This window comes from Blastomyces dermatitidis, assembly GCF_000003525.1.
Source record: "Blastomyces dermatitidis ER-3 genomic scaffold supercont1.3, whole genome shotgun sequence".
Classification (NCBI taxonomy): domain Eukaryota; kingdom Fungi; phylum Ascomycota; class Eurotiomycetes; order Onygenales; family Ajellomycetaceae; genus Blastomyces; species Blastomyces dermatitidis.
The window spans coordinates 524,458-548,910 of NW_025544776.1; the positions used below are offsets into that span (position 1 = coordinate 524,458).

The 24,453-nt window shown below is 48.7% G+C and overlaps 10 protein-coding genes across 10 annotated transcripts; 6 read left to right on the forward strand and 4 right to left on the reverse strand.

Moving 5' to 3' along the window:
- Nucleotides 1-148: 148 nt before the first annotated feature.
- BDCG_02475 (uncharacterized protein) lies at nucleotides 149-1,592 on the forward strand. The gene is made up of 3 exons (XM_045418015.1): nucleotides 149-695; nucleotides 849-1,035; nucleotides 1,149-1,592. The coding sequence occupies exons 1-3, from the start codon at nucleotides 444-446 to the stop codon at nucleotides 1,547-1,549; spliced, it is 840 nt and encodes a 279-aa protein (XP_045274689.1). The 5' UTR covers nucleotides 149-443; the 3' UTR covers nucleotides 1,550-1,592.
- Nucleotides 1,593-1,620: 28 nt separating this feature from the next.
- BDCG_02476 (uncharacterized protein) lies at nucleotides 1,621-2,719 on the forward strand (the record flags this gene model as incomplete). The annotated part of the gene is made up of 2 exons (XM_045418016.1): nucleotides 1,621-2,105; nucleotides 2,429-2,719. The coding sequence occupies exons 1-2, from the start codon at nucleotides 2,070-2,072 to the stop codon at nucleotides 2,717-2,719; spliced, it is 327 nt and encodes a 108-aa protein (XP_045274690.1). The 5' UTR covers nucleotides 1,621-2,069.
- Nucleotides 2,720-3,004: 285 nt separating this feature from the next.
- BDCG_02477 (uncharacterized protein) lies at nucleotides 3,005-4,294 on the forward strand (the record flags this gene model as incomplete). The annotated part of the gene is made up of 3 exons (XM_045418017.1): nucleotides 3,005-3,237; nucleotides 3,342-3,783; nucleotides 3,869-4,294. The coding sequence occupies 3 exons, from the start codon at nucleotides 3,005-3,007 to the stop codon at nucleotides 4,292-4,294; spliced, it is 1,101 nt and encodes a 366-aa protein (XP_045274691.1).
- Nucleotides 4,295-4,560: 266 nt separating this feature from the next.
- BDCG_02478 (thioredoxin reductase) lies at nucleotides 4,561-5,687 on the reverse strand. The gene is made up of 2 exons (XM_045418018.1): nucleotides 5,297-5,687; nucleotides 4,561-5,092 (listed from the first exon to the last, which is right to left on the reverse strand). Exons 1-2 carry the CDS (start codon nucleotides 5,548-5,550, stop codon nucleotides 4,579-4,581), a joined length of 768 nt encoding a protein of 255 aa, XP_045274692.1. The 5' UTR covers nucleotides 5,551-5,687; the 3' UTR covers nucleotides 4,561-4,578.
- A 782-nt stretch (nucleotides 5,688-6,469) lies between these two features.
- On the forward strand, nucleotides 6,470-8,935 carry BDCG_02479 (ABC transporter; the record flags this gene model as incomplete). Its single annotated transcript, XM_045418019.1, has 1 exon — nucleotides 6,470-8,935. One exon carries the CDS (start codon nucleotides 6,470-6,472, stop codon nucleotides 8,933-8,935), a length of 2,466 nt encoding a protein of 821 aa, XP_045274693.1.
- Nucleotides 8,936-9,298: 363 nt separating this feature from the next.
- Nucleotides 9,299-12,225, reverse strand: BDCG_02480 (uncharacterized protein; the record flags this gene model as incomplete). Its single annotated transcript, XM_045418020.1, has 5 exons — nucleotides 9,299-10,883; nucleotides 10,949-11,170; nucleotides 11,242-11,921; nucleotides 12,048-12,155; nucleotides 12,217-12,225. 5 exons carry the CDS (start codon nucleotides 12,223-12,225, stop codon nucleotides 9,299-9,301), a joined length of 2,604 nt encoding a protein of 867 aa, XP_045274694.1.
- A 677-nt stretch (nucleotides 12,226-12,902) lies between these two features.
- On the reverse strand, nucleotides 12,903-14,608 carry BDCG_02481 (CBF/NF-Y family transcription factor). Its single transcript, XM_045418021.1, has 3 exons — nucleotides 14,012-14,608; nucleotides 13,279-13,773; nucleotides 12,903-13,190 (listed from the first exon to the last, which is right to left on the reverse strand). The coding sequence occupies exons 2-3, from the start codon at nucleotides 13,769-13,771 to the stop codon at nucleotides 12,925-12,927; spliced, it is 759 nt and encodes a 252-aa protein (XP_045274695.1). The 5' UTR covers nucleotides 13,772-13,773; nucleotides 14,012-14,608; the 3' UTR covers nucleotides 12,903-12,924.
- Nucleotides 14,609-15,363: 755 nt separating this feature from the next.
- On the forward strand, nucleotides 15,364-19,735 carry BDCG_02482 (uncharacterized protein). Its single transcript, XM_045418022.1, has 6 exons — nucleotides 15,364-15,692; nucleotides 15,768-15,877; nucleotides 15,953-16,371; nucleotides 16,440-16,764; nucleotides 16,837-17,935; nucleotides 18,007-19,735. The coding sequence occupies exons 1-6, from the start codon at nucleotides 15,649-15,651 to the stop codon at nucleotides 19,088-19,090; spliced, it is 3,081 nt and encodes a 1,026-aa protein (XP_045274696.1). The 5' UTR covers nucleotides 15,364-15,648; the 3' UTR covers nucleotides 19,091-19,735.
- A 17-nt stretch (nucleotides 19,736-19,752) lies between these two features.
- Nucleotides 19,753-21,172, forward strand: BDCG_02483 (uncharacterized protein). Its single transcript, XM_045418023.1, has 3 exons — nucleotides 19,753-20,140; nucleotides 20,293-20,421; nucleotides 20,505-21,172. The coding sequence occupies exons 1-3, from the start codon at nucleotides 19,871-19,873 to the stop codon at nucleotides 20,865-20,867; spliced, it is 762 nt and encodes a 253-aa protein (XP_045274697.1). The 5' UTR covers nucleotides 19,753-19,870; the 3' UTR covers nucleotides 20,868-21,172.
- On the reverse strand, nucleotides 20,949-24,428 carry BDCG_02484 (actin-binding protein). Its single transcript, XM_045418024.1, has 9 exons — nucleotides 24,037-24,428; nucleotides 23,921-23,949; nucleotides 23,792-23,851; nucleotides 23,564-23,706; nucleotides 23,456-23,504; nucleotides 23,261-23,358; nucleotides 22,702-23,163; nucleotides 21,885-22,587; nucleotides 20,949-21,811 (listed from the first exon to the last, which is right to left on the reverse strand). The coding sequence occupies exons 1-9, from the start codon at nucleotides 24,068-24,070 to the stop codon at nucleotides 21,635-21,637; spliced, it is 1,755 nt and encodes a 584-aa protein (XP_045274698.1). The 5' UTR covers nucleotides 24,071-24,428; the 3' UTR covers nucleotides 20,949-21,634.
- Nucleotides 24,429-24,453: the final 25 nt, after the last annotated feature.

A 24,453-nucleotide genomic window follows, 5' to 3' on the forward strand; every position in this document is an offset into this window, starting at 1 on the left:
TAGTGTATATACCGTCCAGTTAGTTCAGTTGAATAATAATGTTACCATTCCCTGCTGCAAGGATCCAAAGCTCAACTATGAGTTGCGGCGGTCTCCTTGGCTGGATTTTCGAGGACAACAATAGCAGTTTTGTCACCGGGATATTATTATTATTCGCTTTGGGGCTTGAGCCGCTGGGGGCCGCGGTTCCTCTACGATTAGCGCGCGGATGGTGGGGTCGGTCGGGTCGGGTCGTGACGGCCAAGCCTCCTCCAAGAGTCCAACGGGTGTCCTGACTCCCTGATCGTACTATCTATCGCAAAAGAATATTGACGCCTAGAGTTGGGACTTGGAGGAGTATTTCCACAGCGGGCTCCCCACGAATATATACACAGTAGTAGGGCCATAGTTGTCGAGTGCAGGTTGCTCAATTCTTGCATAGTTAACTACACAAGGCCAAAGAGATGGATAGCAAACCGCCGGCGTATGACGGCGGAGACGAAAAGCAGCCGCCACCACCAGGTAGTAGCGACTCGAAACTTGATATTGCCCATACACAATCACAACCGGTCACAACAGCGGCTACTTCTTTTCGGACCAATTTCGCCAGCGTGTCGCTACATATGACTGATCGGATTCGCTTTCTGGGTTTCTCTTCGGCAGACGTCACTCGGATTTATGAAATTATCCAGGGATGCTGGCCCAAGGGTATTCAGGTAAGGATGTTCTCGTCGAAGCCGACACCTTCCACACCCTCTAACCTCTAAACCCGAGATAGGCATGTTGGTGCTTTTTTTTTTTTTTTTTTTTTTTTTTTTTTTTTTTTTTTTTCCCTTTCTTTTCTAGGTGACTTAAAAGCCGGTCTTTAGAGCACCCGAGAATATGGCCCATCAGATGAAATCAGGTTACGCGGCAATCCCTGGAGGCCATCCGCCTGGTTTGAAGATGAGAAAACCGCTGCGCGCCGTCTGGTGTGCGGATTGTTACGAGGCCTGTATGATATGGGATGGGTGCTGAAGTCTTCGGTGGATGTACTAAAAAAGGAGGGGAACAAAGGTAGTGCCCCTCTACTTGTGTGTTTCTTTTTCCCGGATTGGTACTCCGCATATTTCTTATTGGACAGTAGCAAGCCCATCAGTAGACAAACAGTCACTCACTCTCTTTTCCAGATACCCTTCTTTTTCGCTTTCAGCAGCCTCCGCCCCCGCGAAGTAATTGGCTGTGCATCTCCTTTAACAAGTCCGACCTTCTCCAGCTTATCGATGCCCCGGAGCCTCTATGCCAGGCAATGGTCAACGCCCTGGGCGATAAAGTGCAGAGAACCCAGTTCCTCGAATCATCCTTTGAGATTAAGTTTCACGGCTATCCTTGGAAAGCAAGCGGAACCGAGACCGTGGAAACGCGATTGATTCTTTTGAACGTGCTAGACTGCCTGGAGCAGTTCGGCTTTACGCTTTATGCATCCATTAACCAAGATACTAATCAAAGCGAGCAAAAGACCGAAGCAGATACATGGTTTTGCCAGAAACAAACGAATTGGGCACCGGGAGCTCCGATATACCACGGTTAAATGAAGACATTATGATTCATTCTTGGAAATGAGCGTGTTTTTTTTTTTTTTTTTTTTTTTTTTTTTTTCCCTAACATTGTCAATGGCGTTCACCCTCGATACCTTTATAGTCCGCAACAAGTTCAATACTTCACAGTTTGCTGTTTTGAATAGAAACCCTGCAAAGATACGTTGTGTTTATGATTCGTTAGCGATGTGAGGAAGCTCTGATGATTGACAAACTAAGATGCGCATTGCAACCGTCCAGTGGTTGTCAAAGGACAGGCCAGGTATTTTGGGAGAGTAGTTATTCATCAGGGGGCCAAGAGAGCGATTCAACGAAGCCGGCTTCGGATTTCCGCCTGCCCGTAGTAGGTTTATGGGATCGGGCTGTTGAGTGCGGATAGATCGCCTCCTCCGCGACGGTATACGAAGGCGGAAAAGTCCAATTGCAAGCTTGATATACTTCTGATAACGGAACTATAAAGGCACGATGACGAACGGCGCCAAACAGTGATGCTGTGTCTAATAGTTGCCAAGAATGGATGAATTGGCTGGCGTCTTGACCTGGTTGAAGGTTTGGAATGAGTGAACTGTACCGTTCCTCCACAACTGAGTAGAAATGGTAAATGTGGTTCTATTTCCCAAATTACAGAAGCTCTCGTCGCAGCCTTTATTTTTTTCCTGACAAAATAAAAATAAAAAATAAAAATAAAATAAATAAAAAAATACAAATAAAAAATCGTATGGTAAATAAAGTAAAAGCAGCATTCTAACTGGGTTCTTTCTGGGTTAGCGATATCTTGGCATCTTAGGCGTGGGGGATTTCAAAACTTATAACGGAGTAGTAGTGCCTGACACAGTGACACTGTACCATTATCATTTCAAATTTTTGGTCAGCCCAATCCTGCCCACGAATCCACGAATGATGGCCTCAAGTTTCGTGAGAGTCGTGACCAGATGATGGCTGTGCCCTCGTATTCTGAGAATCACACTAAGTTCCACCGTTGCAAGGGATGCGAGCGCTTGTCTGATGCTGATTGGCAGCTCTCCCACTCGAAAAGAGCCGTTCCGTATAGCTTCGAGCTTGAACAAGAGGATCGACGCCAGACGGACGCCTTCAGAAGTTCAGATGCTTTCAGGGTTCCCAACGTGGCTCTGGTCGAAATGGGCAATAATGGAGAATGTTGAGTTTGGACCCCGTCGTGCCTTTGAGCCGCTTGGTTTTCCTCCGCCCAACACAGGACGGACGGACCACACACCCCGCTGAAGACTAGCAGTGCGCTCTGCTCTGGGCGTCCTTGGCCGCTCGATATATATACAGCGTACAGCGCACACGATAGAAAGCCCCCAATTCATCGACGCTTTTCTCATGTCCCCAGGCACGTTGCTTTCTTCATTGACCCGAGTTCTTGTTGATAAAATTCCTTCTAGTTCATTCAAAGCCACCCCACAGGCGGCATCGAACCAGCGACAATGGCACCTAGACGGGGTGGAGGAGGCATCTTCAGTGGAGGCTCGTCCGCCTCATGCTCAAGCTCCGCCTTTACATCGGAGCTCCCTAGGATCGATCTAGGATACTTGGCTACCTATCTCTTCATTGATCTCGTCTTGCTTTGGGTGGCCGCGCGCAAACTTTTCAGGTTTAAACATAGTAATAAACCTCCTGGCCGCTGGCTTCTCATGCTGTCGATCATCCCGAGGGTCTGGTAAGTAAACCCCCGCCATATGCATACTTCCACTTCCTGTCCACTGCTTCCGCAGGGCGACATTAGCTGGCCAAGTCAAATAATTTTATTTTTTAAAAAAATAGCGCTCACGCATGGAGTCTGCTTTTCCTCGTCCTCGACCAATGCCTTATTACAACACCCGAACTAACTGTAAAGCTGGCACTCGTCTCTACCTTTTTGCATGTTATCGCAATTTCCTTGCTGGTTGGGGCGCTCATGGTTTCGATATGCAAACGCCTCCACCAGATTGCGAACATGTCTCCAAGGCTAATTGCTATACTTCACGGCCTCTGGACAGGCGGTTTCGCCGGTTCCTACCTCATTGCGATGTGCATTTACGCCGCGGAAGCCGTCCAGCAATTCGAATATTCGAGCTCCTTCAGCAGCAGCCCGGCTTTAGAGAGTTTGGCAAGGGCGAGGAACGGGCTGATGATCCTCGCTGGGGTTCTATTCGTGGCTGGGATGCTCTCAACTGCCTACACCTTGCTGTCAGCGATGTCTCGTGGCTCAAACCTAAAAACCAGCGTATGTGTTTGCCTCATCCACTGTGTATTGTGTTCCATGGCTGCTGGCCTAGTACTGACTCTTTCTCTGCCCCCACCACCATCAGTCTCTCCGCCGCTATGCCCCATTCCTAGCAGCGACCTGCGTCGGTTTTGCGGCTACCTTTCTTGCCGAGCAGATCGTGACGTATCGCTTGTTGAGAGGCACGTACGTAACGCCTGACAGCTACTACGCAGTTCGGTTCCTCTACATGTTCTTTTACAGCGCGTCATTCTTGCTCGCTGTGCTTATCGTGACATCCCCTGCCTTGGCGAACAATGAGCCTCCAGGTGTCGTCCAGGAGACGTTTCAACAACAACCAGCAGCATCCTATGCATATCCAGTCCAGCCAAACCCGCCAGGTCCAAACGTCCCGCTCATGCAACAGTATCCTCAGCAATCGTATCCTCCTGTCCCTCCGGTGCAGCCATATCAGGCAAACCAGCAGCCGTATGATCCTCATAGTCCTCGGCCACCGGCCGCTTACTACTAATCGATAACACGTGACCCCTGAATGATGGAATTGTTTTCTTTCTTTGCGACTACTTTGGTTTGATTGATACCCTATACTTCTACCTTTGTTAGAGAATTTTGGTTTTGTTCTTCTGTTCTCTACCATGGAATGGATGTATATCTTGAATATTACTAAACAAAGAACACGGTTGTAATTGATGTGTACAAATTAATGCTATTTATAACACACACTTGGACAAAAAGCTCGAAAGATATAATGCCACTATTCACTTCTTTGCATGTTCGTACAAAACGGTTTAAATGCTAACGGGGCTGAGGCGAGGAGATCTTGCAAAACCAGACCAGCCACTCATGCTGATACTTTTCTGCTAACAGCTGAGTAGGCGCCGCAAGAGCAGCATTACATCCACTGGAGATGGCGTCCGCAATCACCTTATACTGAGTGATGCAGTCGCCAGCCGCAGAAACACTGCGGATGCTCGTTTGATAGGCAGGGAAATTTGCTACGATATCTCCCACTTCTGGAACAGGGCCCAGGGTTGCTGTCTCATTACCCAACTGCTCAACGAAAGGACCTTGTACCTTAGTGAACGGATTATGCACGAGGAATCCAATAATAACACTCGTACCATCGGCGAAGGTAAGCGAGACACCTGCTTGCCGGCTTGCCATCAGCCTCAGCCATGCGGAGATGCGAGATTTTGCGAGAATCCACCCTGAACTGTTCCTTGGGCCACACCAACCAGGAAGTCTGGATCTGAGTGCTAAGCTTCCTCCGAGCCGTGGGTGTAGATGGTCACTCTTGAGATTAAGGTTGCTGCATTCTCAGCAAGATGGATGACCATGGGGACCATTGAAGTCGTTTGAACGGCGAGAACGCCGGAGCGGGCGGTCCGCGGTCTTCGTAGCTTTTGCAGTGGAGGCAATGATAACTGGAACACGGCCCGGGTGTCAATATTTCTGGTTTTGCCCCTTAATCGGAATGGATTAAAGCATTGATTGACACCAAGGGCTTAGTTACATTCGCTTTGCCCAACAGTCCGCATAGCCTGGAATATCTGGGAAAATATTGGCTGAGCCGGTGGCCTGGATAATTTTTTTCCCCTTCCAAGCCCTGCTGTTGCTGTCGGTGACCTCAGAAAGGGAGTCGTTACTCATTCTAGCGGCGGTGACCTCGACATCCTCAATCCTGACGCTCCCGTACTGGTTTAGGACTTCGAATCTCGCTTTCTCCCTGACCTGGGCTGGGTTCCTGTGGTCCCAAGTAGGTATCATGTGCACGTGTTTACATCGACATTGCGATAACCGCCCGAGTCGAAGAGGATCGCTGTATGGCCCTGGCGAACCAGTGTAAGGGCAGCAATCAGTCCTGCAGGATCGCCGCCGAAAATCAAAACGTCGACGGTTCAAGAGGAGCCGTGTCGCTTGTGACAAGAGAACACTGTACGAAGAATAAGCTAGAGAGATGATTTCGATTTAAGAGAAGGGAAACGGAGACAGGTAGCAAACAAATTTGCTGTACATATAAATATATTCAGCGCTATCAACCTGACCCCCTAGAACCCAACATCGCTGATGAATACGCGGACTAAATGAACCTTATTAAGAACTCAATTCAATATCCGATCCCCTCTCCTCCGGCTTACACATCAGCTGGAATATAAATGAATGATTATCGGTGTGTCTCGAATCGAACTCATGAGCTCCAATTCCCCTGCAAGCAGCCTCGACAACGTTTCCAGGAAGTGGGCTGCTGTTGCTGAATGTTCAGGTAAAGAGCATGTAACTTTTCCCTACATACATTCTATGCGTTGACAGAATGGACTCTCACTGCACGTCAATTCGCAAATTGATCATTTGAACCAGAGAGGAAACGTCGGTCACGAATGTGTTGTGTGAACTTATATTGAAGGCACTTCACTCACCAGGATATATCTATCGGCTTTTCAAGCTGTGATACGGAGTATACATGACGAAAGCTTCTCAAGTCCGCAGTTTTGCGGTGTAACAATGAGTTGAGTCATCATGACTCAGAGTTCGTGAAAATTCGGAGCATGTTATTAGCCACATGCATCTAAGCAACTAGATTTGAAGAGGGGGGAGATAAATATATAGTTCGATGTTTTCACCTGATGAGCGGCTGAGAGCCAACACTTCAGTGGCTAGCTAGTTGCGGGCATTGAGCGTTGCCACTATGATCTATATTTCAAGAGTTCTCAACGGGCTATATGTAATATCCACAGCGATAGTACTCCTCTTTATCTTCGGATCTTTTCTTTTCAATTATGGCCAAAAATCACCTCAGAGATCACTAGCATTGGGCAAAACGGCCGTCCGGTTTGCTGCGCGAGCTCTTATCGCTACATCTTACGTTGCGGAGATAGTGCTCGTTTTTCTCTACCGCGATCAGACCAGTGCAGACCGACTAGTTTCGGCGGCATTCTTCGCCTTTGCTTGGATTGCGGCCCTGCGAAAGACTTTTCTCATTGCTGAAACCCTCGGTCTTACCTTAATCACCGTCGGGTTTGCCATTCCCCTCCTGGTCCTGAATGTGGTTTATCACGATGCGGCCGTCGGGCACACCGTGCTATTAGCTATCGCCTCGATTCGAGTGCTCATCGCTGCGAGTCTCTTCGTGGACTGTATTGCTAGCCACAAGAGGAATTTTGACCAAGGGGAGGACACCGCGCCCCTACTCAACCACGCGACGGGCCACCCTGCGTTAGGTCAATCTTCCTACGGCGCCGAATCAGTATCCTCTCAATCTACGAGCGGGGCAGATTCTTTTCTCAACGAAGACGACGACCGTTGGAATTCAGATGAAGACTATGGCGATGAAGAGCGTGGCCGCAAGGACTCGTGGGCCAGCCAGCTCCGCAAGAGAGGGAACTGGATAACCTATCTCAACAACTTTAAAGTGTTTCTGCCATGCCTGGTGCCCAAGAAGGACATTAAAATCCAGGGATGCCTTCTTATCTGCGTGTTGTGTCTGATCGCCAGCCGTTTCCTGAACATACTCGTTCCCCGCCAGCTGGGAATCGTTACTGACAAACTTTTCGAACGGGAGTTGCCGTACGCTGATCTAGCAGTCTATCTGATGTTGAGCCTGTTGCATGGCGACTCTGGGGTGGGCCTTATTGAATCGCTCGCAAAAATCCCAATCGATCAATTTTCATACCGACAGCTCACGAACTCTGCCTTCAACCACGTCATGAGTTTAGCGATGGAGTTCCACTCCGACAGAGACTCTGCAGAAGTCATGAAGGCCATCGAGCAAGGGGGTGCGCTAACGAGGGTCCTTGAGACGGCGATCTTAGAGATTCTTCCCACGATCATCGACATGTTCATTGCGTTTGTCTTTCTGTACCTTAAGTTTAACTCAGCCGTGGCCATTTGCATGCTCTTTGCCTCGCTCATGTTTCTTTTACTCGAGGTTGTAACATCCAGCTGGAACATTGATAACCGACGGCGCATGAACAAGGCACAGAGACTGGAGGCTCGGGTCATGCACCAGGCTGTGCAGGGCTGGCAGACGGTGTCGTTGTTCAGCATGTTTGACCACGAGAGGTTTAAGTTCGGTTGTGCTGTGGACGGACACCTCGTGGCACAGAAGGACTGGTCAAGGCGGGATGCCTACATCAAAGCGCTCACAGAGGCGATGATGCCCACAACATTTTTCATACTTGCGTGCCTTGTCGGCCATGAAGTCTATGAGGGACGTGCCTCTCCGGGAGACTTCGTCTTCCTGATTCAGTACTGGGAGTTCCTCGTCTGGCCCATCAAGTTTCTCTCGCATGAATACCGATACCTCATGTCAGACCTCCTCGACGCAGAGCGGTTGCTGGACTTGCTCACGACCCAGCCCACCGTTGCGGACAGGGAGGGAGCTCCGGACCTTGGCCCAGTCGAGGGCACCGTCGAGTTCAAGGACGTCAATTTCACTTATGACTCTAAGCGAACTGCAATTCGGGATGTCACACTCTCCGCTGCGCCTGGAGAGACGATCGCGCTAGTGGGCAGTACTGGGGCAGGTAAGTCATCGCTCATGAAGCTTCTGCTCCGCTTTTACGATGTCAATTCCGGCTGCATCAAGATCGACGACCGTGATATCCGCGATGTAACTCAGAGATCACTGCGAAACGTCATCGGGGTGGTTCCCCAGGACCCTCTCCTGTTCAATACCTCAATCATGGAAAATCTCAGATATGCCAGACCTTCGGCCTCCGACGAAGAGGTTTACAACGCTTGCCGAGCGGCCGCCATCCACGACAATATCCTCACTTTCTCGGACGGCTACGACACCCGGGTCGGAGAACAAGGTGTCAAGCTGTCAGGAGGTGAGCTGCAACGGTTGGCGATTGCGAGAGTGTTCTTGAAAGATCCGCCAATCCTGATCTTAGACGAAGCGACCAGCGCTGTGGATACGGAGACAGAATCTGAAATTCAGGGCGCACTGAAGAAGCTAAGCAGGAAGAGAACCACCTTCGTAATAGCCCATCGCCTGTCCACTATTGGCGGCGCGAACCAGATACTCGTGCTGCAAGAGGGTACGATAGTTGAGAGAGGGACTCATCATGAGCTGCTGGAAAAGGGAGGGAGATACGCTACTCTGTGGCGAAACCAGTTCGTTGATTTAAAGGAGGCAAAGCCGGGTGTCTGACTGTCACAATGGAAAAATAACCGTTCATCGGACAAACACGACCACACGAGCGGCGTACAAGGATGAGCGGCGAATATTGAATTACATAACTATCTGTGGGCAACTTGGTAGCGTGAAGAACCAATTATTTCTATTCATTTGGGGGGCGGGTGCACAAAACTATCCCTTTATCCCAAAAAGTACCCCATGTATCTCTATATATATCGTTGACAGATCAAGAAACAGAAGTACATATCAACGGGGCGCGTGTATGCAATCGATAAATTTCTTCCAGTTACACTTGCACGACAAAATATTCCGTAGCAACATCCATTCAGGTACGTACAATAAAGTAAATTTTTGCAAAGGTCAAAAAAGTTGCGCTCACCGCTCGAACTTGACTTCCTGGAACAGCGTTGCCCGAACCTGCACTAGGGCAACTAACTCAAGAATAAACTCATAGAGGATGATGGTGTTGGTGAGAATGTGTCCAAGCGTTACATTATTAGATCGAGAAGCGCTCCCAGATCCCGATCCGGATCCCAAGTCATCATCGCCAGGATGATCGGGCAAAGACGTTGTCGACGTGTCAGTTTCAGAAGTTGTGCCTTGGTCAGAAGAGGAATCATCCGACAGGTCAACTTTGATATGCGTCGCAAGTCGTCTTCGGAGCTCGTCTGCCGCTATCGAAGAGCGAGTTGCTGATTCTGGTCGCGAGGGTGCTTGCTTCTGAGGGTTATCGCGGAGGGGGGAGCTAAACAATGATCTGGACCCAGAAGTTACAAACGAGCGCGGCGGCGAAGAATCAGTCGTCTGTTCAAGAAGTGTTGTCTTGCGACCTCGCGGAGAATCGGAACGATGGCCAACTTTGGCCGGGTGTTGGTGACCCTGGCGGTCCGCTGATGGTCGGTTGGAAGAATCAGATGATTTAACCCCAGGTTGTCCGTCAATGCCACCCACATCATCGCCGGAACGGAGGAGATGTCTGCGGGCTGCGACGAGGATGTCAAAATCGGATATATCCGATCGCCATTGTTCGACTCGGCGAACCAATTTTTGGATAGTGTGCGGCACCAATGGTACCGACGACGGAGGAAAAGATGGGTGATCGAATGCTAGGCTGAATTTGTTTGCGTGATCGGCCTCCGCATCTGCATCTGCGCAGGTCCGACTCGCGGTGTCATATTCGTAATTCCGAGGCTCGACGAGGAGCCATCCATCCAAGGATATGTAGTTTGAAGATGCCAAACTTGTAATAGCCTCTGTTAAGGCTAGATTCATCACGACGCTATTCGTGAAAAACGACTCCAGCCTGGAGATCATTCCCCGTAATATGTCATCAGTAGTGTGCAGAAGCAAGGGCGAATCCAGAGCGGAGTGGGTAGGTTTCCCTCCAACCAGAGCCATAATAGGGGTTCGTTGGTCCAAAATTGCGGATGCATCGAGAAGATAATTTTGATATGACTGATCCAAATAAGGGTCTTCAATGACTGATCTTGCCAAGCTAACTAAGTGTTGTAATTCTGCATTAAGTGCGCCAATAGGCCTGATGCACATAGACGTCTCAGGAGGTTCAACTGTTTTGATCAAGGAGCTTGCAAATATATGATGCCGTTGAAAAATCACAGTCATAAGCTGGAAGGTAGCCACTACCGTTGGGGGATTCTTCGATCTAATACTCATCAACACAAGGTCGACCAAGTTGAAAAGTTCTGGCGATGGCTTTGCAGCAGCCTCCGCGAACGAAGCTAGGAGATCAAGAGATTTGCGGCGGCTGAGTGACATTCGTAACTTCTGCTTCGGAATTTGTGCAGCGGGTTCACTCCCCGTGGATGAAGCTAGGAGAAAATGCAAAATTCGATGGACTAGATCGGGCTGGTCAATCGATTCCAAGATGCGGCAAAGGTAGGTAATAACAGCGGAAGTGGAGCCGCCATCAACATCCGATGACTCCAAAAGAGATGGATAACTATATCGCGGTCAGTTGACAGCAAAAAACTATCGACGTTTGTAGTCCTGGGGGTCAATGCATACAGAAGCTGTTGAAGAAACAGGACCTGAAAATGATCCAGCAGTGTGTCGTTAACCTCAGCAGATTTACAATGATCGATGGTATCCTGCCAGAATAACAAGTAAGAAAGAAATGCATCCATGTGTGCCCCGAGCTTGGGGCGAGCTGCCGTCTCCACCGGAGCATAATCGGACAGAGCGACGATATGAGGGATGCTCTCGTCATCCTTCAAGAAAAGAAGCTTTCTATGTTAACTATGATATAAGCCAGGTATTCAGTGATATCACAAGCAGGAGTAATTTTTGTAAGTACGGACCTATTCAATTGGCTATAAAGCGCCCCTAAACCCGTGGCCATTAGCGTTGCAAGGTCGCTTTCAATCAGCCATCGCTCGAGCTCCTTTGACCGCGATGCCGTCTCAATGATATACAGCAGGCCCGTTCGGGCGAAATCGCCCGATCTTCCTTCATGATGAACATAGTCGATTAACAAATAGAAGAACGGGAAATCGTCCTTTCGCGTTGCACCCGCAAACTCCTTCCCAGTCTCCACCGGCTCAGGTCCCTGATTGCCGTGTTCCTTTGGGAAAAACCACGCAGGAAGAATAGCAGGGCGTAACCGAATATTGTTCGCGACTCCAAACAGCAGCTCCACAAGCCTCCCTTCCCCTTCCTCGCCAGCAGAGCCCGCTCTGCGAACCAGGTCGACTAGCGCCCTGGCAAATACCCGATTATCAACAATGCCGTCAACCTCGGCATCAATCAATGTATTGAAAAGGACTGCGGCGTTTGAGATGACGCCAGGATCACACGAGGACAGTGCCAGTTTCGTGACGGTTAGGTAAACCTGAGAAGTGGCAGCAAAGGTATGACAGGGATGAGGCGCGGGGCCACGAGACTCGTCGTTAAGGACTGAATTGAGGCGTTCAAGGCAATTTCTAACTTGAAGAATGGAAGCAGCTTCGCCAGAGGTGGTAGGCGCTGTACGCCATATTTGCTAATAGAAAGATGACGAAATCATGTGTTAGTGTCTTCAATTGTCATGGGCCTCAATGGATTTATTCTTCTTAAATTAAGATGTCGTCGGCGGGGAATGGGCGTAGGTATTTGTCTATCTTCTTACATCGAGGGTATTGCACGTATGTTTAAATGTTGCTACGCGCTCAGCAGCGGAGTTGCCCCGAAGGACTCTTGATGACGAGAGACCAGAACCCCCGATCAGACGAGACCACTGTTGAATGAATTGGTCAGTGGACTTAAACTTGGAAGGTTATCAGGGTAAGGAACCTTACAAAGTCCATGGTTCAGTCCGTAATCGAGAGCATATTATTCGCTGGGGGATTGAAAAGGAGAGAAGCTGTGAATGATACGGGATCCTCTGTGTGCGGCGCCCAAGAGTCTTCTTTTGTATTAATTTATTTTGAAATTATCTTCCCGCAACAGTCTTTGGTCTTCTGGAGACAAGATCTGGGCCTGAATCACGGATGGCGTTGAACAAGGGGCTCAAGTGGCTGCCGCGGCTGGAACCTCGCGCTTAACTAGTGCGGTAAATAGGCGAAGAACAAGCGCCGGCCTATTCCAGCCCGAGTTAGGAGTTTGGATGATTTATTATGGCGGGTTATGGCAACTCGCAATAATTTACCCACCCCACCCACCCAAGCGCGGAAAAAAAAGAGACTAAAATAACAAACAACCAAAATACTCCCGAGATTCCTTCCTCTGGGAGGAATGCTAATCACCAGTTGTACCTGGATATATAAAATATAACGCCTAATTCTGCTACAAACAACAAAAAAGCAATATCACGATTCATGGCCCTTCAACTAACCGAGGAGAAGAGAGAGAAAAAAGCCCTAAATAATCCCAATGAACGCCCCAATCCCCAATAATGCTACACGCAAGGCACCGGGAAAAATAGAAAAGATTCAGGTAATGAAGTAGGTGAGAAAAAGAAAAAAAAAAAAAAAAAAAAAAAAAAAAAAAAAACTCAAGTCTCGCCGCTAGAAATCATCGTGGTCTTCTTTCTTTCGACGGCCGCCGCCTTTCCTCCTACGCCCGTCGTTATGATCGCTTCCATCATCATCCTTCTTGCTGTTAGCAGGATGATCGGGAACTTTGGAAATGATGTCCGCGAGAAAATCCAAAACCTCGTCCTTGCTGATGGCTTCTTTGAGATGGGCTGCCGTCACTCGCTTCGAAGACCGTGCCCGCGCTTCTTGCGCCGCTTTCGTGACGAGGGATATCATGAATAACTCGAGCGCTTTGGCTGTTATTTTTCCAGAATAATGTCAGCTATGTCCACGTGCAGGAGAAACAGGTAGGGATAGAAAGAGGACGGATAGGGAGAGACATACAAACAGCAATTGGAGTCACTTGGGCAACTTTCCCCACATCCTCGTCAGCCTGCATGATGCGCTTGATCCTTGCAACTGGAAACTTCGTTCTAACCTCAATGCCCCCTGAAGCTTGTGATGGCACTGATCCTCTCATTTTCGTTGGCTGGCTCTCTGGTGGTGGTGACTTAGGCGCCGCATGCCACTCCATGGGTTGCTGCTGCAGGGCAGCAGCGGCCCGCGATCTTGTTTGTGGGGGCATGATATGTGGGGGGTAGTTCGAATCGAGAGGTTGCGGGATATACTGTTGGTGGGTAGGCCGTTGAAGTTGCGGCTGGGGCTGGTGGGCTTGTGGGCTGAAGAACGGAGACGCGTCGTATGAAGCTCTGTGGGCTAGGGGGCTGTTGATGGGGTAAGGGGTCTGTCCGTAGGGACTGGGGGGAAGCTGGAGGGACCCAGGGAAGCCAGAAAAGTCTGGGGATCGGGGTCTGTACGAATTATCCGGGTCTGTCATCGCTGGGGTCATAGGTGTCAGCAGGCTTGGATATAGAATATACAAAACTTGGACGGACTCTGTGAGTGGGTAGCTTTTCTGGAGCACTAGGAAACACTCGCGCATACCTTGGTATGACGCGGTATGTAGCTTAGGCGCTGTATAGTGCTGAGAAGCCCGGAAAAGAGAGACGCGAAAAGGAACAGGGAAGAACGGGAAAGCATAAGATTTTGGAAAAAAAAACGCACATAAACACCTTACCTGGCAGTGTATATTATTTATGTTTCAGCACCCAGGGTAGATCTTCAAGGTTTGTATGGCCGAGATTGGCTGGGTGCAAGCCAGCCCAGACGGAATGCTCGCCTCTCAGCAGGGGCAGATGTATATGTATGCAACTGATATAATCGCGTAACCTCGCCCGGTATCGACCTGCTTGTCTAGGAGCGACAACGGATAATGCAGGCTGTTAGTGAAGCGTGCCCGGTGGATTATTTATTTATTGTATGCCAGTATCACCCTTCTTTCTCGCGCCTATATTGATATTTATATCACGTGAGATATAAAGTAGGCCGCCAAGGCAGGGCAATGAGAGGAAGTAGGCTAGCTGAATTAAGATAAGCTGAATTTTAAAGCTTGGAACCCCCAGTGGAGTGGAAGAATGCTTGTCCGGGATGTGGGCGGTACCAAATGAGGGCGTGGCAACAGTGACGAGAGGGAGGGCGACGGGTTGGGAAAGGCGTCCACGGGTAGCGACGCAACAACTGGGGCTTATTGCCACCGCTTCTTCCACAGGATTTGTCCAGGCAAGAGGAAAGTAGGCGAGATATTTTGTATTTGTCCCGCGGCGGGCGCACGAAAGCCTTTTATCCCTTTTGCGACGCGCCTTTGCTCCTTCGCCCCCCACCAACCACAGAAAAACTCAAGGTTTCTGTTTTTCCCTGGCACCCGCTTAAAAAAGGTATATTATGATAACATGGAAATAGCAACGCAACAATTCAACAATAATATTAAATAATTAATTAAAATTCGTGGGAAGACTCTCCATACTACCTACAACTATGAAGTAGTTTATTTTTATTTCTTTTACTTGGTGCTTTATCAATGAAAATTATCATGTTTGTGAGAGCACTTGATACCTAGCACTGCCAACACTTCAACCTTTCTGGGGATGCCTCCATCATGTAAAGCAATAATATATCTCAAGAAACCTCCTGTTAGTCACCTCTTTGCTGCTTACATGGCTGAGGTGATGATAACTACATAAGTTACATTTGTTAATTGTGTTTTTAAGCCCACGAGCCGCGCCCAACTATTACGCTGTATTATTGAAAAACGGACTGTGGCTTGGAAGCTCGCTCAACGTGATACAAACACCACAACACACTGATGCGCTACGAGAATAAAATGTCTGAGAAAAGAAAAGTGCTTTGGTACATCAGAAATGACATTAAAAACCAGCTCTCACATGAGGAATAAAAATAATAATACCTAATATAAACCATCTCCATTTGTCGTAGAATATTTGGTGGAAGCCGGCGCCGGACAATTATTTAATCCGGGCCTGATTCGGGAAATTTTTTTTCCCCAAGGATAAACCTCTAATGGACTTCTTCACTTGGCCATGAGCTCTTGATTGTCGCAACGCCAGCTCCTGAGACAGCTTCTCACCAGCAATCACGGTCGAGTATCCCGTCTCCCGTGTCCTGTGTCTATTTCCACCAACTACTCTAACACCCGGAGCTGCTTTTGCTGCGTGCCTTGTATCCTTAGCTTCAGAATGGTTTCCGACACATATCCGGTCCCCCTCAGCACTCCATCGTAATCCTGTCCTCGCCTTTTCTCTTCCTGCTTGTCCCTGCTCGGGTCTGCTGCACACCTCTTGCCTCAAATCTTTGAACATGGCAATGCTTGATCCGGCGTCGGGCCTTATGGAAATTGCAAGGTGGGTGGCCTTCGAGATTGAGCCCCGTTGCTGGTTGGTAGGCGTAAACGAGAGACTGACATGAACCTGCCGCAGCTCGCTCACACAAGATGAGATCCCTTTCAAACTGCGTTGTGCGATTTGCAATAAGCTTGCCATAAATGCCTTCCGCCTTCCATGCTGCGACCAGGCCATATGCGAATACTGTAAGCACCCGTTGACTGGGAATCATGTATGATTTTTTTCTATTCTTTGTTCTCGTGTCTAATTATTTTGCATAGGCCAGGCCTCACTCCCGGAAAGTTGCCCGGTCTGCGCCCATACTCCCCTGTCCGCCGATCTATGCAAACCAAATAAAGCCCTGAGGACAACCCTCAAAGCATTCTTGCGAACCGAGGAAAAAAAAAGAGAGAAGGATCGTCCGCCAGCTCCTGAAGCTCCTACAGCTGAACCCGAACCAAACAAATCAGTTGACCAGGTGAACTCGAATCTGGTTCCTCCCGCCACTACTTCCTTAGATCAGGTAGATGATGCCGCAGCAACGAAAGTCGTTTCCGCTGCGGTCGAGGATGTGAATCATTCAAAGGATGCCGCCGGCACCAATGGAGTAACGGATAAAACCGAGGAGTCGGCATTTCAAACGGCAACACCAGACAACGCTGCCAGCAACTCCAGAAAAGATCAAGTCGACGATGGAGCGGTGAGTCTGGGACACTTCCTTCTCAAAGATTGCAAATTAAATCGTCGCTAATACCATAGTACCAAAAGCGTGGAAATTCCGCGGTTGAGCCCGGTAATAACACGATTGATGACAATGCAAGTAATATCCCTCAAGGAACGTCGGTTCCGACCCAACCAGACGCAGACTCCAATAAATCTTCAGGTGATAGGACTTCGGGACAACAACCCTCCGGAGTTCCAACTCACTCGCATGGTTCAGATACTTTTGGGAATGGACAGGGATATGGTGTGAATGGGATGAGTGGTTTTCCGCAAGCCGGTTGGCAAGGGGGCTCACACTATGGCCAGATGATGCAGACGTTGCCCAGTGGTGTTCAATTCAATGGAATGATGCCATTTCAGAATGGAATTGGTACGCCTTACATTCTAGGTCCCTTTCAGTTTCGATCACTAGCTGACAACTATCCTCTTTTCTTCTTTTTAGGACCTCCTGGAATTCCAGGGATGGGACTGGATCCGATGGTGTCGAGTCAGGGTATGTTTGGAGGGTATGGGATGAATATGAATGGCATGAATAATGGAATGAACATGGGGATGAACTTCAACGCAGGGCAAGGAATGTATGGAACATGGGATGGTCAAAGCAATATGTGGAATGGAGGTCCAGATAAATTCAATGCAAATCCATTTGCGAACCGCATGGGTGCTGAATTTGGCCCTAGTCCTGGTGGATATCGTGGATATAATATGTCCCAAAATTACGCAAATTATCCTCACATGCATCAACAACAGCAATATCCTAACAATGACTTCCACGGCCAATTTGGCCATAGTTACGGTCGTGGCCGTGGCAGAGGCCGCGGATTTTTCCCTAGTGGTCGTGGACGAGGCGGATTTATGTCTGGGGTGCATGGTAGTTTCCCATCCTCCACTAACCAAGCTTCCTCCTTCCAACCCCATATGGCCACGAATTCCAACCACCAAATTGACCCTGTATCTGGCTTTGCTAATGGCACTTCCGCAATTGCCCCCGACTCTGATCATGTTAAAGAGTTTAATGATGAATTATGTCCAGGCGGAGAAGATGACCTTAAGGAGAACCAGCCGACGGACGATCCCGCAGCAGTATCGCCCGAAAATGCAGCTTCCAGCGAATCAGCCTTGCCCACTAGAGAGCACCGCGATTCTCATGCGCCTACAGATAATGGGCTTCATGTTGATCGAGCCACCGAGTCTGGGACAACAATCCAGGTAGGTGCTGTAGCACAGCAAGGGAATGATGACAACGCAGCTCAAGGTAATGCGCAGGGAAGCGGAGTGTATATAAATATGCCAGAGAGAAGCCGCGATAATGCACCCACCCATCCGAATGAAACGCTACACTCGTCTCCAACGCAGCTGTCCGCCCCTTATAGCAACATGACTTCGATGGAACCACGGGGGATGGGAGTTGTCGGAGCACCGGCTGCGCCCAGAGCTATGAGAGAAGGACTACCAAATGTTGGTATCCGCAATGGTAGAGGGTTCCCTGTTGTTCGGACTGCAAGCGGTCCAACCCTCAAGCATGATAAGGACGTCCAAAGGTAATGACTTTCCGCCACGAGCCACCTCTCATGATTTAACTCGAAAGCAATTCTAACATAGATTTTTACAGTCGCTCCCCGTCTCGGTCGCGAGATCAGTCCATATCTAGACATAGGTCGACATCAAGGTCCCGGTCTCGACACCGCTCCAGTCACCGTCGCCGGTATCGGCATCGATCCCGTTCACTCAGCGTCTCATCTAGTGATCACAGTAGGGATGAGAGTCGTGATCAACGACGAAAGTCCCGGCGAGAAAATGATGAGCAGGTGTCTAGTCGTCGGGGTAATAGAGAATCGCGATCTCGGTCACCTTCAGTGGAGCCTGCAAAGCGAACGGAACATCGAAGTAGGCGTGATAAGGATCGAAAAAGCGACCATAAAACGTCCTCATCCCATCGCTCGCGCCGCCACCGCAGTCGAAGTTCGAGCCCCAAACATCGCGACTATGATACAAGCGCCAGTGAAGTTAATGGGGTTGACACTAAGGTAAAGCCATCAGTTTCAGATGAAAAACGCGACCTTGCAATCCGAGGCAGTGACCATCGCTCCTCCACTAAGGAGCGGACCAGTGAGTCAACGACTAGAGAAAGGTCTAGCCGACATCGGGATCGAGATCGGGCCCGGGATCGGGACAGGGACAGGGATCGGAATAGAGGCAGAGACAAGGACAGAGACAAGGATAAGGATAAAGACAAGGATAAAGAAAGAGCTCGAGAACGAGAATCAAGACGCGAACGAGAGCGGGATCGTGACAGAGACCGCAAACGGTCCCGCCGCGATAGGTCCGCATCCCTAGACGATCCAGACCATTATCGCCGACATTCTCGCCGCATTAAGCGTAGCGAGGCAGGCGAAAAAAAGACCATAGACCGCGAGAAGAAATCAGCAGACCCTCGGGAATCGCGAGCCCAGGAGAAAGACCCGCATACCCTGGAGCGCGAGGCTCGGGATAGAGAACGACTATTAAAAGAACAGCAGCGGCGAGAGGCGATGAATGCTGATCGGGATGGTAGAAGTAGTCGGCGTCGCGAGAGTAGGCAGGAGAGAACCTTAGGCGTTGGCAGACATCTCAGCTACAAGTATGAGGACGAGGAAAGCGACCAGGCCAGAGCAGCGCGAGTCGAGCTTGAACGAGAAGCTGCACGATGGGCTTAAAGGTGAATGTATGAATGCGACGAGGCCCTGGCTATTTGAGTTTCTCAAACCCAAGTATGCTCCTATGTTCCCCCTCTAGGCTCTTTGACTGTCTCTTCTCTCTTACGGCCTATTCTCTAGACAGGCAGGCCAATCCCTAGTCATGTCATGTCATGGATTTTATGTGAATCTATACAATCTATCGGCGTTGGTGGAGTTTGTTACCCACACGGCCTCATGTACTTGACACCTTGACTTCTGGAAATATGTTCTTTCTTGTCTATGGTTTTTTCTGTCCGCCGAACGAAAACCTATTGGTAGACACTGGGTAGTTAGATTAAAAAAAAAAGAGGGGGGGGGGGGGGGCATTTCAAGGCGTTGAATAGATACGAGATACCTGAATTCTTTTTCATAGATCTCGTCGCGGAATCGAGTTTCGTGACTTTACTTTTTTGTATCTCTCTGTGGTTGTTGACTTCATGCAATCACACTTTTCTGCTCCGCCAACGAATAGCAGCTAGTTGATGACTTGTTCCGCACTAGACACCAGTTATACACACAATGTAAACGTCTGATACTACTACAATAGTTCCTGGAAAATATTGCGCATATATGTAATTAGAATTAGTCTTGGTTATCTGAAATCACGTGATATGCCAATTATCCCTAGACTTTCGTTCATCAATAATGAAAAAAAAAAAGGGTTCAGTGACTAACCACCATCAAGCGGTTTGGGTGTCGTTAGTTAGTAGGGGCTGGGAAAACCTCATCCTCCGATGACCATTCTATCGCCGGCGGAATATGAGCCTCTTATTTCTTCGATCGTGGTCGTCGTTGAGGCCTGCTATTAGGACTCCAGTCTCGATCTCCAACTGCAGCAGGAGCAGCAGCATCCGAGAGGGAAGAATTTGCTGCTCACGAGCCTCAGGGCATGATGTATTATTATCATCATTCCTTTGGAGACCTCTCACACGCACATTCAGCCGGCAGATAATTGCCAGGAGCTATTCGTCGACTCCATCCAAACAGGCGCCCAGTGCTACGCGCAATCTAAATAGACATGGGGAAACGGTATGTGTGCCTTGAATTGACTGGTGAAGTGGCGTTTGCGACTCTTAGAACACACGCGTGTAAACTATACATACGTATATACATGGGTACATGTACATGTACATGTACATTACATTCTAAGTACCTGGTCTGATTATTTCTGCTGCGGACAGATTCTCGTTGATGGAAAGCTGCCCAGGGGATATGTCTTTGTGCCTCCTGGGAATAAATTTATGCTTCGCCAGTGCCGCAGATTGATGCGTACAGCCAACGACAGGAGGACGATATTCGTGCAGCAGCATGTAAGCTCTTCCCCCAGTCATTTTTTATGTTTCCCCATTTTTGCCAAAAGCGAATTAAATTAAATTAACAATAATAACTCCAGCGCAAACCCCCCAACCCAGCGCAACCAGGCATCTACGTGCCACACGAAATCGCCTCACAAGCCGCGCAGGACCTGGCAAAACTCACCGCGGCCCTCGACAGCACGATCTGGAAGAAGTGGGCGCACGAGTACCCGCGCATGCCAGCGGCCGATAAGACGCAGCTGCAGCGGCTCGTGTCGGAGAAGAACGGGGAGGCTATCGCGAACTTTTCGAGGCATGTAGCCCAGTCCACGCTTTGGGGGTATGTCAGCCGCACGTATACTTCGGATGAACATCTTGTGCTTTCGGCGGCGAGGGATCCTGAGGCTGTGCTGAGGGTGCGGGAGAGGATTGATGGTGTGTTGGAGTCGTGGCGTGGGTGATTTATTTATATTTATATTTTTTTACAGTTGGAGTTTGGCGGGTTGGTATTCTATATATATATATATATATATATATATATATATCTCTCTCTCTTTTTTTTGCGTGTTCACTATCTATATATTATGCGATGTATATATGATTGTGATTGTATTGATATGTTCTATACATGTAAGAATTTCTGCTGTTGGAATTTGACTAGAAATAGATCAGGAGTTTAAGCTCTTGTTAAAATGGGTCACAAATTCATTATTGTCTGGTAGTTTTTTTGAGGTGCACAACTCTAGTACTTTCGCGCAGAAACCGCACGGGTGGTATAGAAGCATTTTTCAGCTCAAAAATTTCGAAAATGGAGGGAAAAAAACACATTGTGTAAATAAAAAGGCTAGCAAGTAAGTAGGGACACGTCAATCCTTGAAATTCGACTTCCGTCGTTGACAACTATCTGCTGAAGGAAACACAAAGCGCTAGTGTAAGCTAAATAAAGGAGAAAATAGGAATCAACTGTACAAACAACGTTATTTAATAGACGATGATGAACCTCATGAAAAAGGCATAGGTAAGAGGTAGGGGAATACGAAACTGGCAGGGGGGAAGACAACGTTTATCGTAACAGAACGCAACAAAGGCAATTCTCGTCTTGACGGATAAACCTGGACACGACGGGGTTGGGAAGATCAGAACTATCCAGGGTATATATTCCAAAGGTGGTATATAGTTGGCTTGGCGGAGACGCTCGGTATCCCGTAGATAGAAACAGAGTCATCGGCTAGGCTAACTTCACCTTGAGATCTTCAATTTCATTCGTCAAAAACTCAATCTGCCGCGTCTGAGCAGCAATTGTTCGGCCTTGCTCTGTAATCAAGCTTCTTATCAATGATAGCTCACGCTGGACTACATCCTGCACGCTAGCGGAAATATCTGCGGTCCGGGTTGTTGGAGAAGACTGTGGCGGAGGGTTAATTGTAAATATTCAACACTGTATTACCAAAACTACAAGTGGGAGAAGTGTGACATACCTTCTCAGTTGGGGAGGTTGTTGGAGGGGATTCTACCTTCGGCGCTACTTTCGGCGGTGGAGCTGGCTCGCTAGCTTCTGGTGGAGAAAATATGATAGCAGGCGGGCGACTGTTTGCTGGCTTTTGGACCTCTTCAAAACTCGAGCTATCATCGGCTTCATTGTCATCTTCTTCGCCATCTGCGTACTTTGAAGCCATGGCTGCAATAGACGAACCCTGCTCCTTTACGGACGGGGGAGGGTTGGCCCTGAAGGAAATAGCAACATGTTTGCTGGGTTCCGGCTCCTTTGGGGCGGGTTCGGCTTCTTTAACAGGAGAGCTGGGTTTCTGGGCGGGGGTGGGGGCCGCTTGTGGAGCAACTTCTTTAAGTCCCTCTCCACCATATAAACTACCCAGGTCAATCTTTGGGGGGAGGGCCTCCTTGCCATCAAACCATTCGGCTGCTGACATGGCTGGTTTGAGGCCAGTAGTGGGTGGATAAATGTCGCCTTGGAACATTTCGGCCCTTCGGGGAACAATAAATGAAATAGGTTCAATGTAAGTGTCGTTAACCGTCTTGAGTGCCCTAACCACCTCATTGTCATGCATGTTGACACCACGCTTCGGCATGAAGGCGATACCACGCTGCGGATCTGCTGATTTATATTCCGACAGATATTCGAATTTGTCATTCTCGTACTCGAAGTAACGGATATTACCATCACTGTGGTAATGTTAGCTCAAAAAAAAAAAAAAAAAAAAAAAAAAAAAAAAAAAAAAAAAAAAAAAAAAAAAGAAAAAAGAAGCAGCCACAATCGTGGACGGTGCTGTTACTCACCCCTTTCCAGCCAAATATAAACACTGGGTGCCATCGTCCCAAAATGGCATGCAAACGCCTGAGATGGAGTCGAGGGACTTGAATCCATTGATGGGTTCACGCGGGGCACGGATGTCCCACAGGGCTAGCTGGCGATCGCTCATTCTCGAAAACCCAGTAGTGGCGACGCGGTCATGTTCACCCATCCATACAGCACGACTGTTCTTTGCACCAGAATGGCCAGCTGTTTCGTGGGCCGGCCTCTCCTGGCGGACGTCCCAAAATCGAAGCTTTTTGTCCCGCGACGTTGTAACTAACATGGAGCCATTTGCGCTCCAAGACAGCGATTGAATAACTTCCGCATGTTTTAGTGTGAGTTTCGATGATCCGGATTCGATATCCCAGATTTTCACGGTGTAGTCACCGGACGAGGATGCCAAGACGTTCTCGGAGGCGGGATTGAAAAGGACGTGTCCAACCTTCCTGGAAACAAAATGAAATAACCAGTCAGTGACTGATCCGGGTTCCTAGTGCTTATATTCGAGGATACCAGCGAGACGGCAAGGGAATGTATACGAACCTTGGATGACCACTCAATTTCCCAACAGGGCCGATATCAGCAATTTCTTCGGCATCGACGTGCAGAGTAAAATTTTCGGGTACTCTCCAAAGGAAGACCTGTCTATATTCAGCCGATGGTCCAGTTGTAGGTTTGTTGGTGTAACATGATAGTCGTTTGAAGTAGGCGGGTGAGAGGGGGGCGGGGGCACAATACCTTGCCATCATCCGAACCAGATGCGATCAAAGAGTCGTTAAAAGGGTTCCTAGCAAATTCGACCGTTATTATTTGATCGTGGGGGGCATAATCAAGGGATTGGCTCACCAGTCTGTATCTAATACGACGGCAGTATGACCACGGAAGAGTGGGAATCGGTCTGGTGCTTTGCCCGTCTCATCGATGGGCAGCACGGCGAAGGCGCCACCTCCTGAAGTTTCCCAGTTGACAGATATGTATTTAGGATTGGCCTGGGCAGATATCAGAACAAGTTCCAATTGTGCGGTTTATTATTTCCCGGATGTTTTGGAAGTCATGGGAGCCTGGAGAACGGACCTTGACCAAGTTGGTATCCCAGGCATTTTTGGAAATATGAAGATTGTCATAACATTGTTCCTAAAAATCCCAATTCGAAGTGTAAGCCCAAGCCAAACAGCGTAAGTAATACAGAATAGCACGACATACCTTTCTTGTTGAGCGTCCGAAGACGTGGCCTATGACGGGATATCATGCAGTCAGTCGGGGGTAATGTAGGAGGACAGGGGATAGGGAGATGCTGAGGTCAGGAGAGCACCACGCACGATACTTTGATGAGCGAACGAAACGACCCGCCATGACGAAAAGAACTGGAATGCGGAATTTGGCAGGATAGGTTCAGGTGGAAGTGTATACGATCTGGGACGAGCGGTCAAGGTGGAAGAGAGATAGGGGGGGAAATTGGAGGGGTCATGTAGGGGTTTTCTTGTGATGATTGATGATGCTGCTGCGGCGCCAGGGCTGAGCGGAAGGTTGCGTAGTCAGCACGGATATCAGGAGTTAAAAGCGGCTTGACTGCCAGGCAACACAGCAAAGAATTACGAATGGAACGATCGAAATCCTATTGCCTATTTGTTAATTGATTCTGCATCTGTCCCTCTTCATACGAGAAAGATATCTTAACTCCAGCTGATCCAATCGATCAGGAGGGGTAATCTGTCCATCCAGATAAACGAAACAAC

Coding starts and splice junctions, on each gene's coding strand:
- BDCG_02475 (XM_045418015.1), top strand. CDS start 444: ATGGATAGCAAACCGCCGGCGTATGACGGCGGAGACGAAAAGCAGCCG. Junction 696..848: donor GCTGGCCCAAGGGTATTCAG/GTAAGGATGTTC, acceptor GCCGGTCTTTAG/AGCACCCGAGAATATGGCCC. Junction 1,036..1,148: donor AAAAAAGGAGGGGAACAAAG/GTAGTGCCCCTC, acceptor TCTCTTTTCCAG/ATACCCTTCTTTTTCGCTTT.
- BDCG_02478 (XM_045418018.1), bottom strand. CDS start 5,550: ATGATACCTACTTGGGACCACAGGAACCCAGCCCAGGTCAGGGAGAAA. Junction 5,093..5,296: donor GACTGTTGGGCAAAGCGAAT/GTAACTAAGCCC, acceptor CTGAGAATGCAG/CAACCTTAATCTCAAGAGTG.
- BDCG_02481 (XM_045418021.1), bottom strand. CDS start 13,771: ATGACAGACCCGGATAATTCGTACAGACCCCGATCCCCAGACTTTTCT. Junction 13,191..13,278: donor AGTGACTCCAATTGCTGTTT/GTATGTCTCTCC, acceptor GAAAAATAACAG/CCAAAGCGCTCGAGTTATTC.
- BDCG_02482 (XM_045418022.1), top strand. CDS start 15,649: ATGGCAATGCTTGATCCGGCGTCGGGCCTTATGGAAATTGCAAG. Junction 15,693..15,767: donor GGCCTTATGGAAATTGCAAG/GTGGGTGGCCTT, acceptor AACCTGCCGCAG/CTCGCTCACACAAGATGAGA. Junction 17,936..18,006: donor CATGATAAGGACGTCCAAAG/GTAATGACTTTC, acceptor AGATTTTTACAG/TCGCTCCCCGTCTCGGTCGC.
- BDCG_02483 (XM_045418023.1), top strand. CDS start 19,871: ATGAGCCTCTTATTTCTTCGATCGTGGTCGTCGTTGAGGCCTGCTATT. Junction 20,141..20,292: donor TAAATAGACATGGGGAAACG/GTATGTGTGCCT, acceptor TGCTGCGGACAG/ATTCTCGTTGATGGAAAGCT. Junction 20,422..20,504: donor CGATATTCGTGCAGCAGCAT/GTAAGCTCTTCC, acceptor TAATAACTCCAG/CGCAAACCCCCCAACCCAGC.
- BDCG_02484 (XM_045418024.1), bottom strand. CDS start 24,070: ATGGCGGGTCGTTTCGTTCGCTCATCAAAGTATC. Junction 23,950..24,036: donor CGTTCGCTCATCAAAGTATC/GTGCGTGGTGCT, acceptor ATCCCGTCATAG/GCCACGTCTTCGGACGCTCA. Junction 23,852..23,920: donor TCGGACGCTCAACAAGAAAG/GTATGTCGTGCT, acceptor TGGGATTTTTAG/GAACAATGTTATGACAATCT.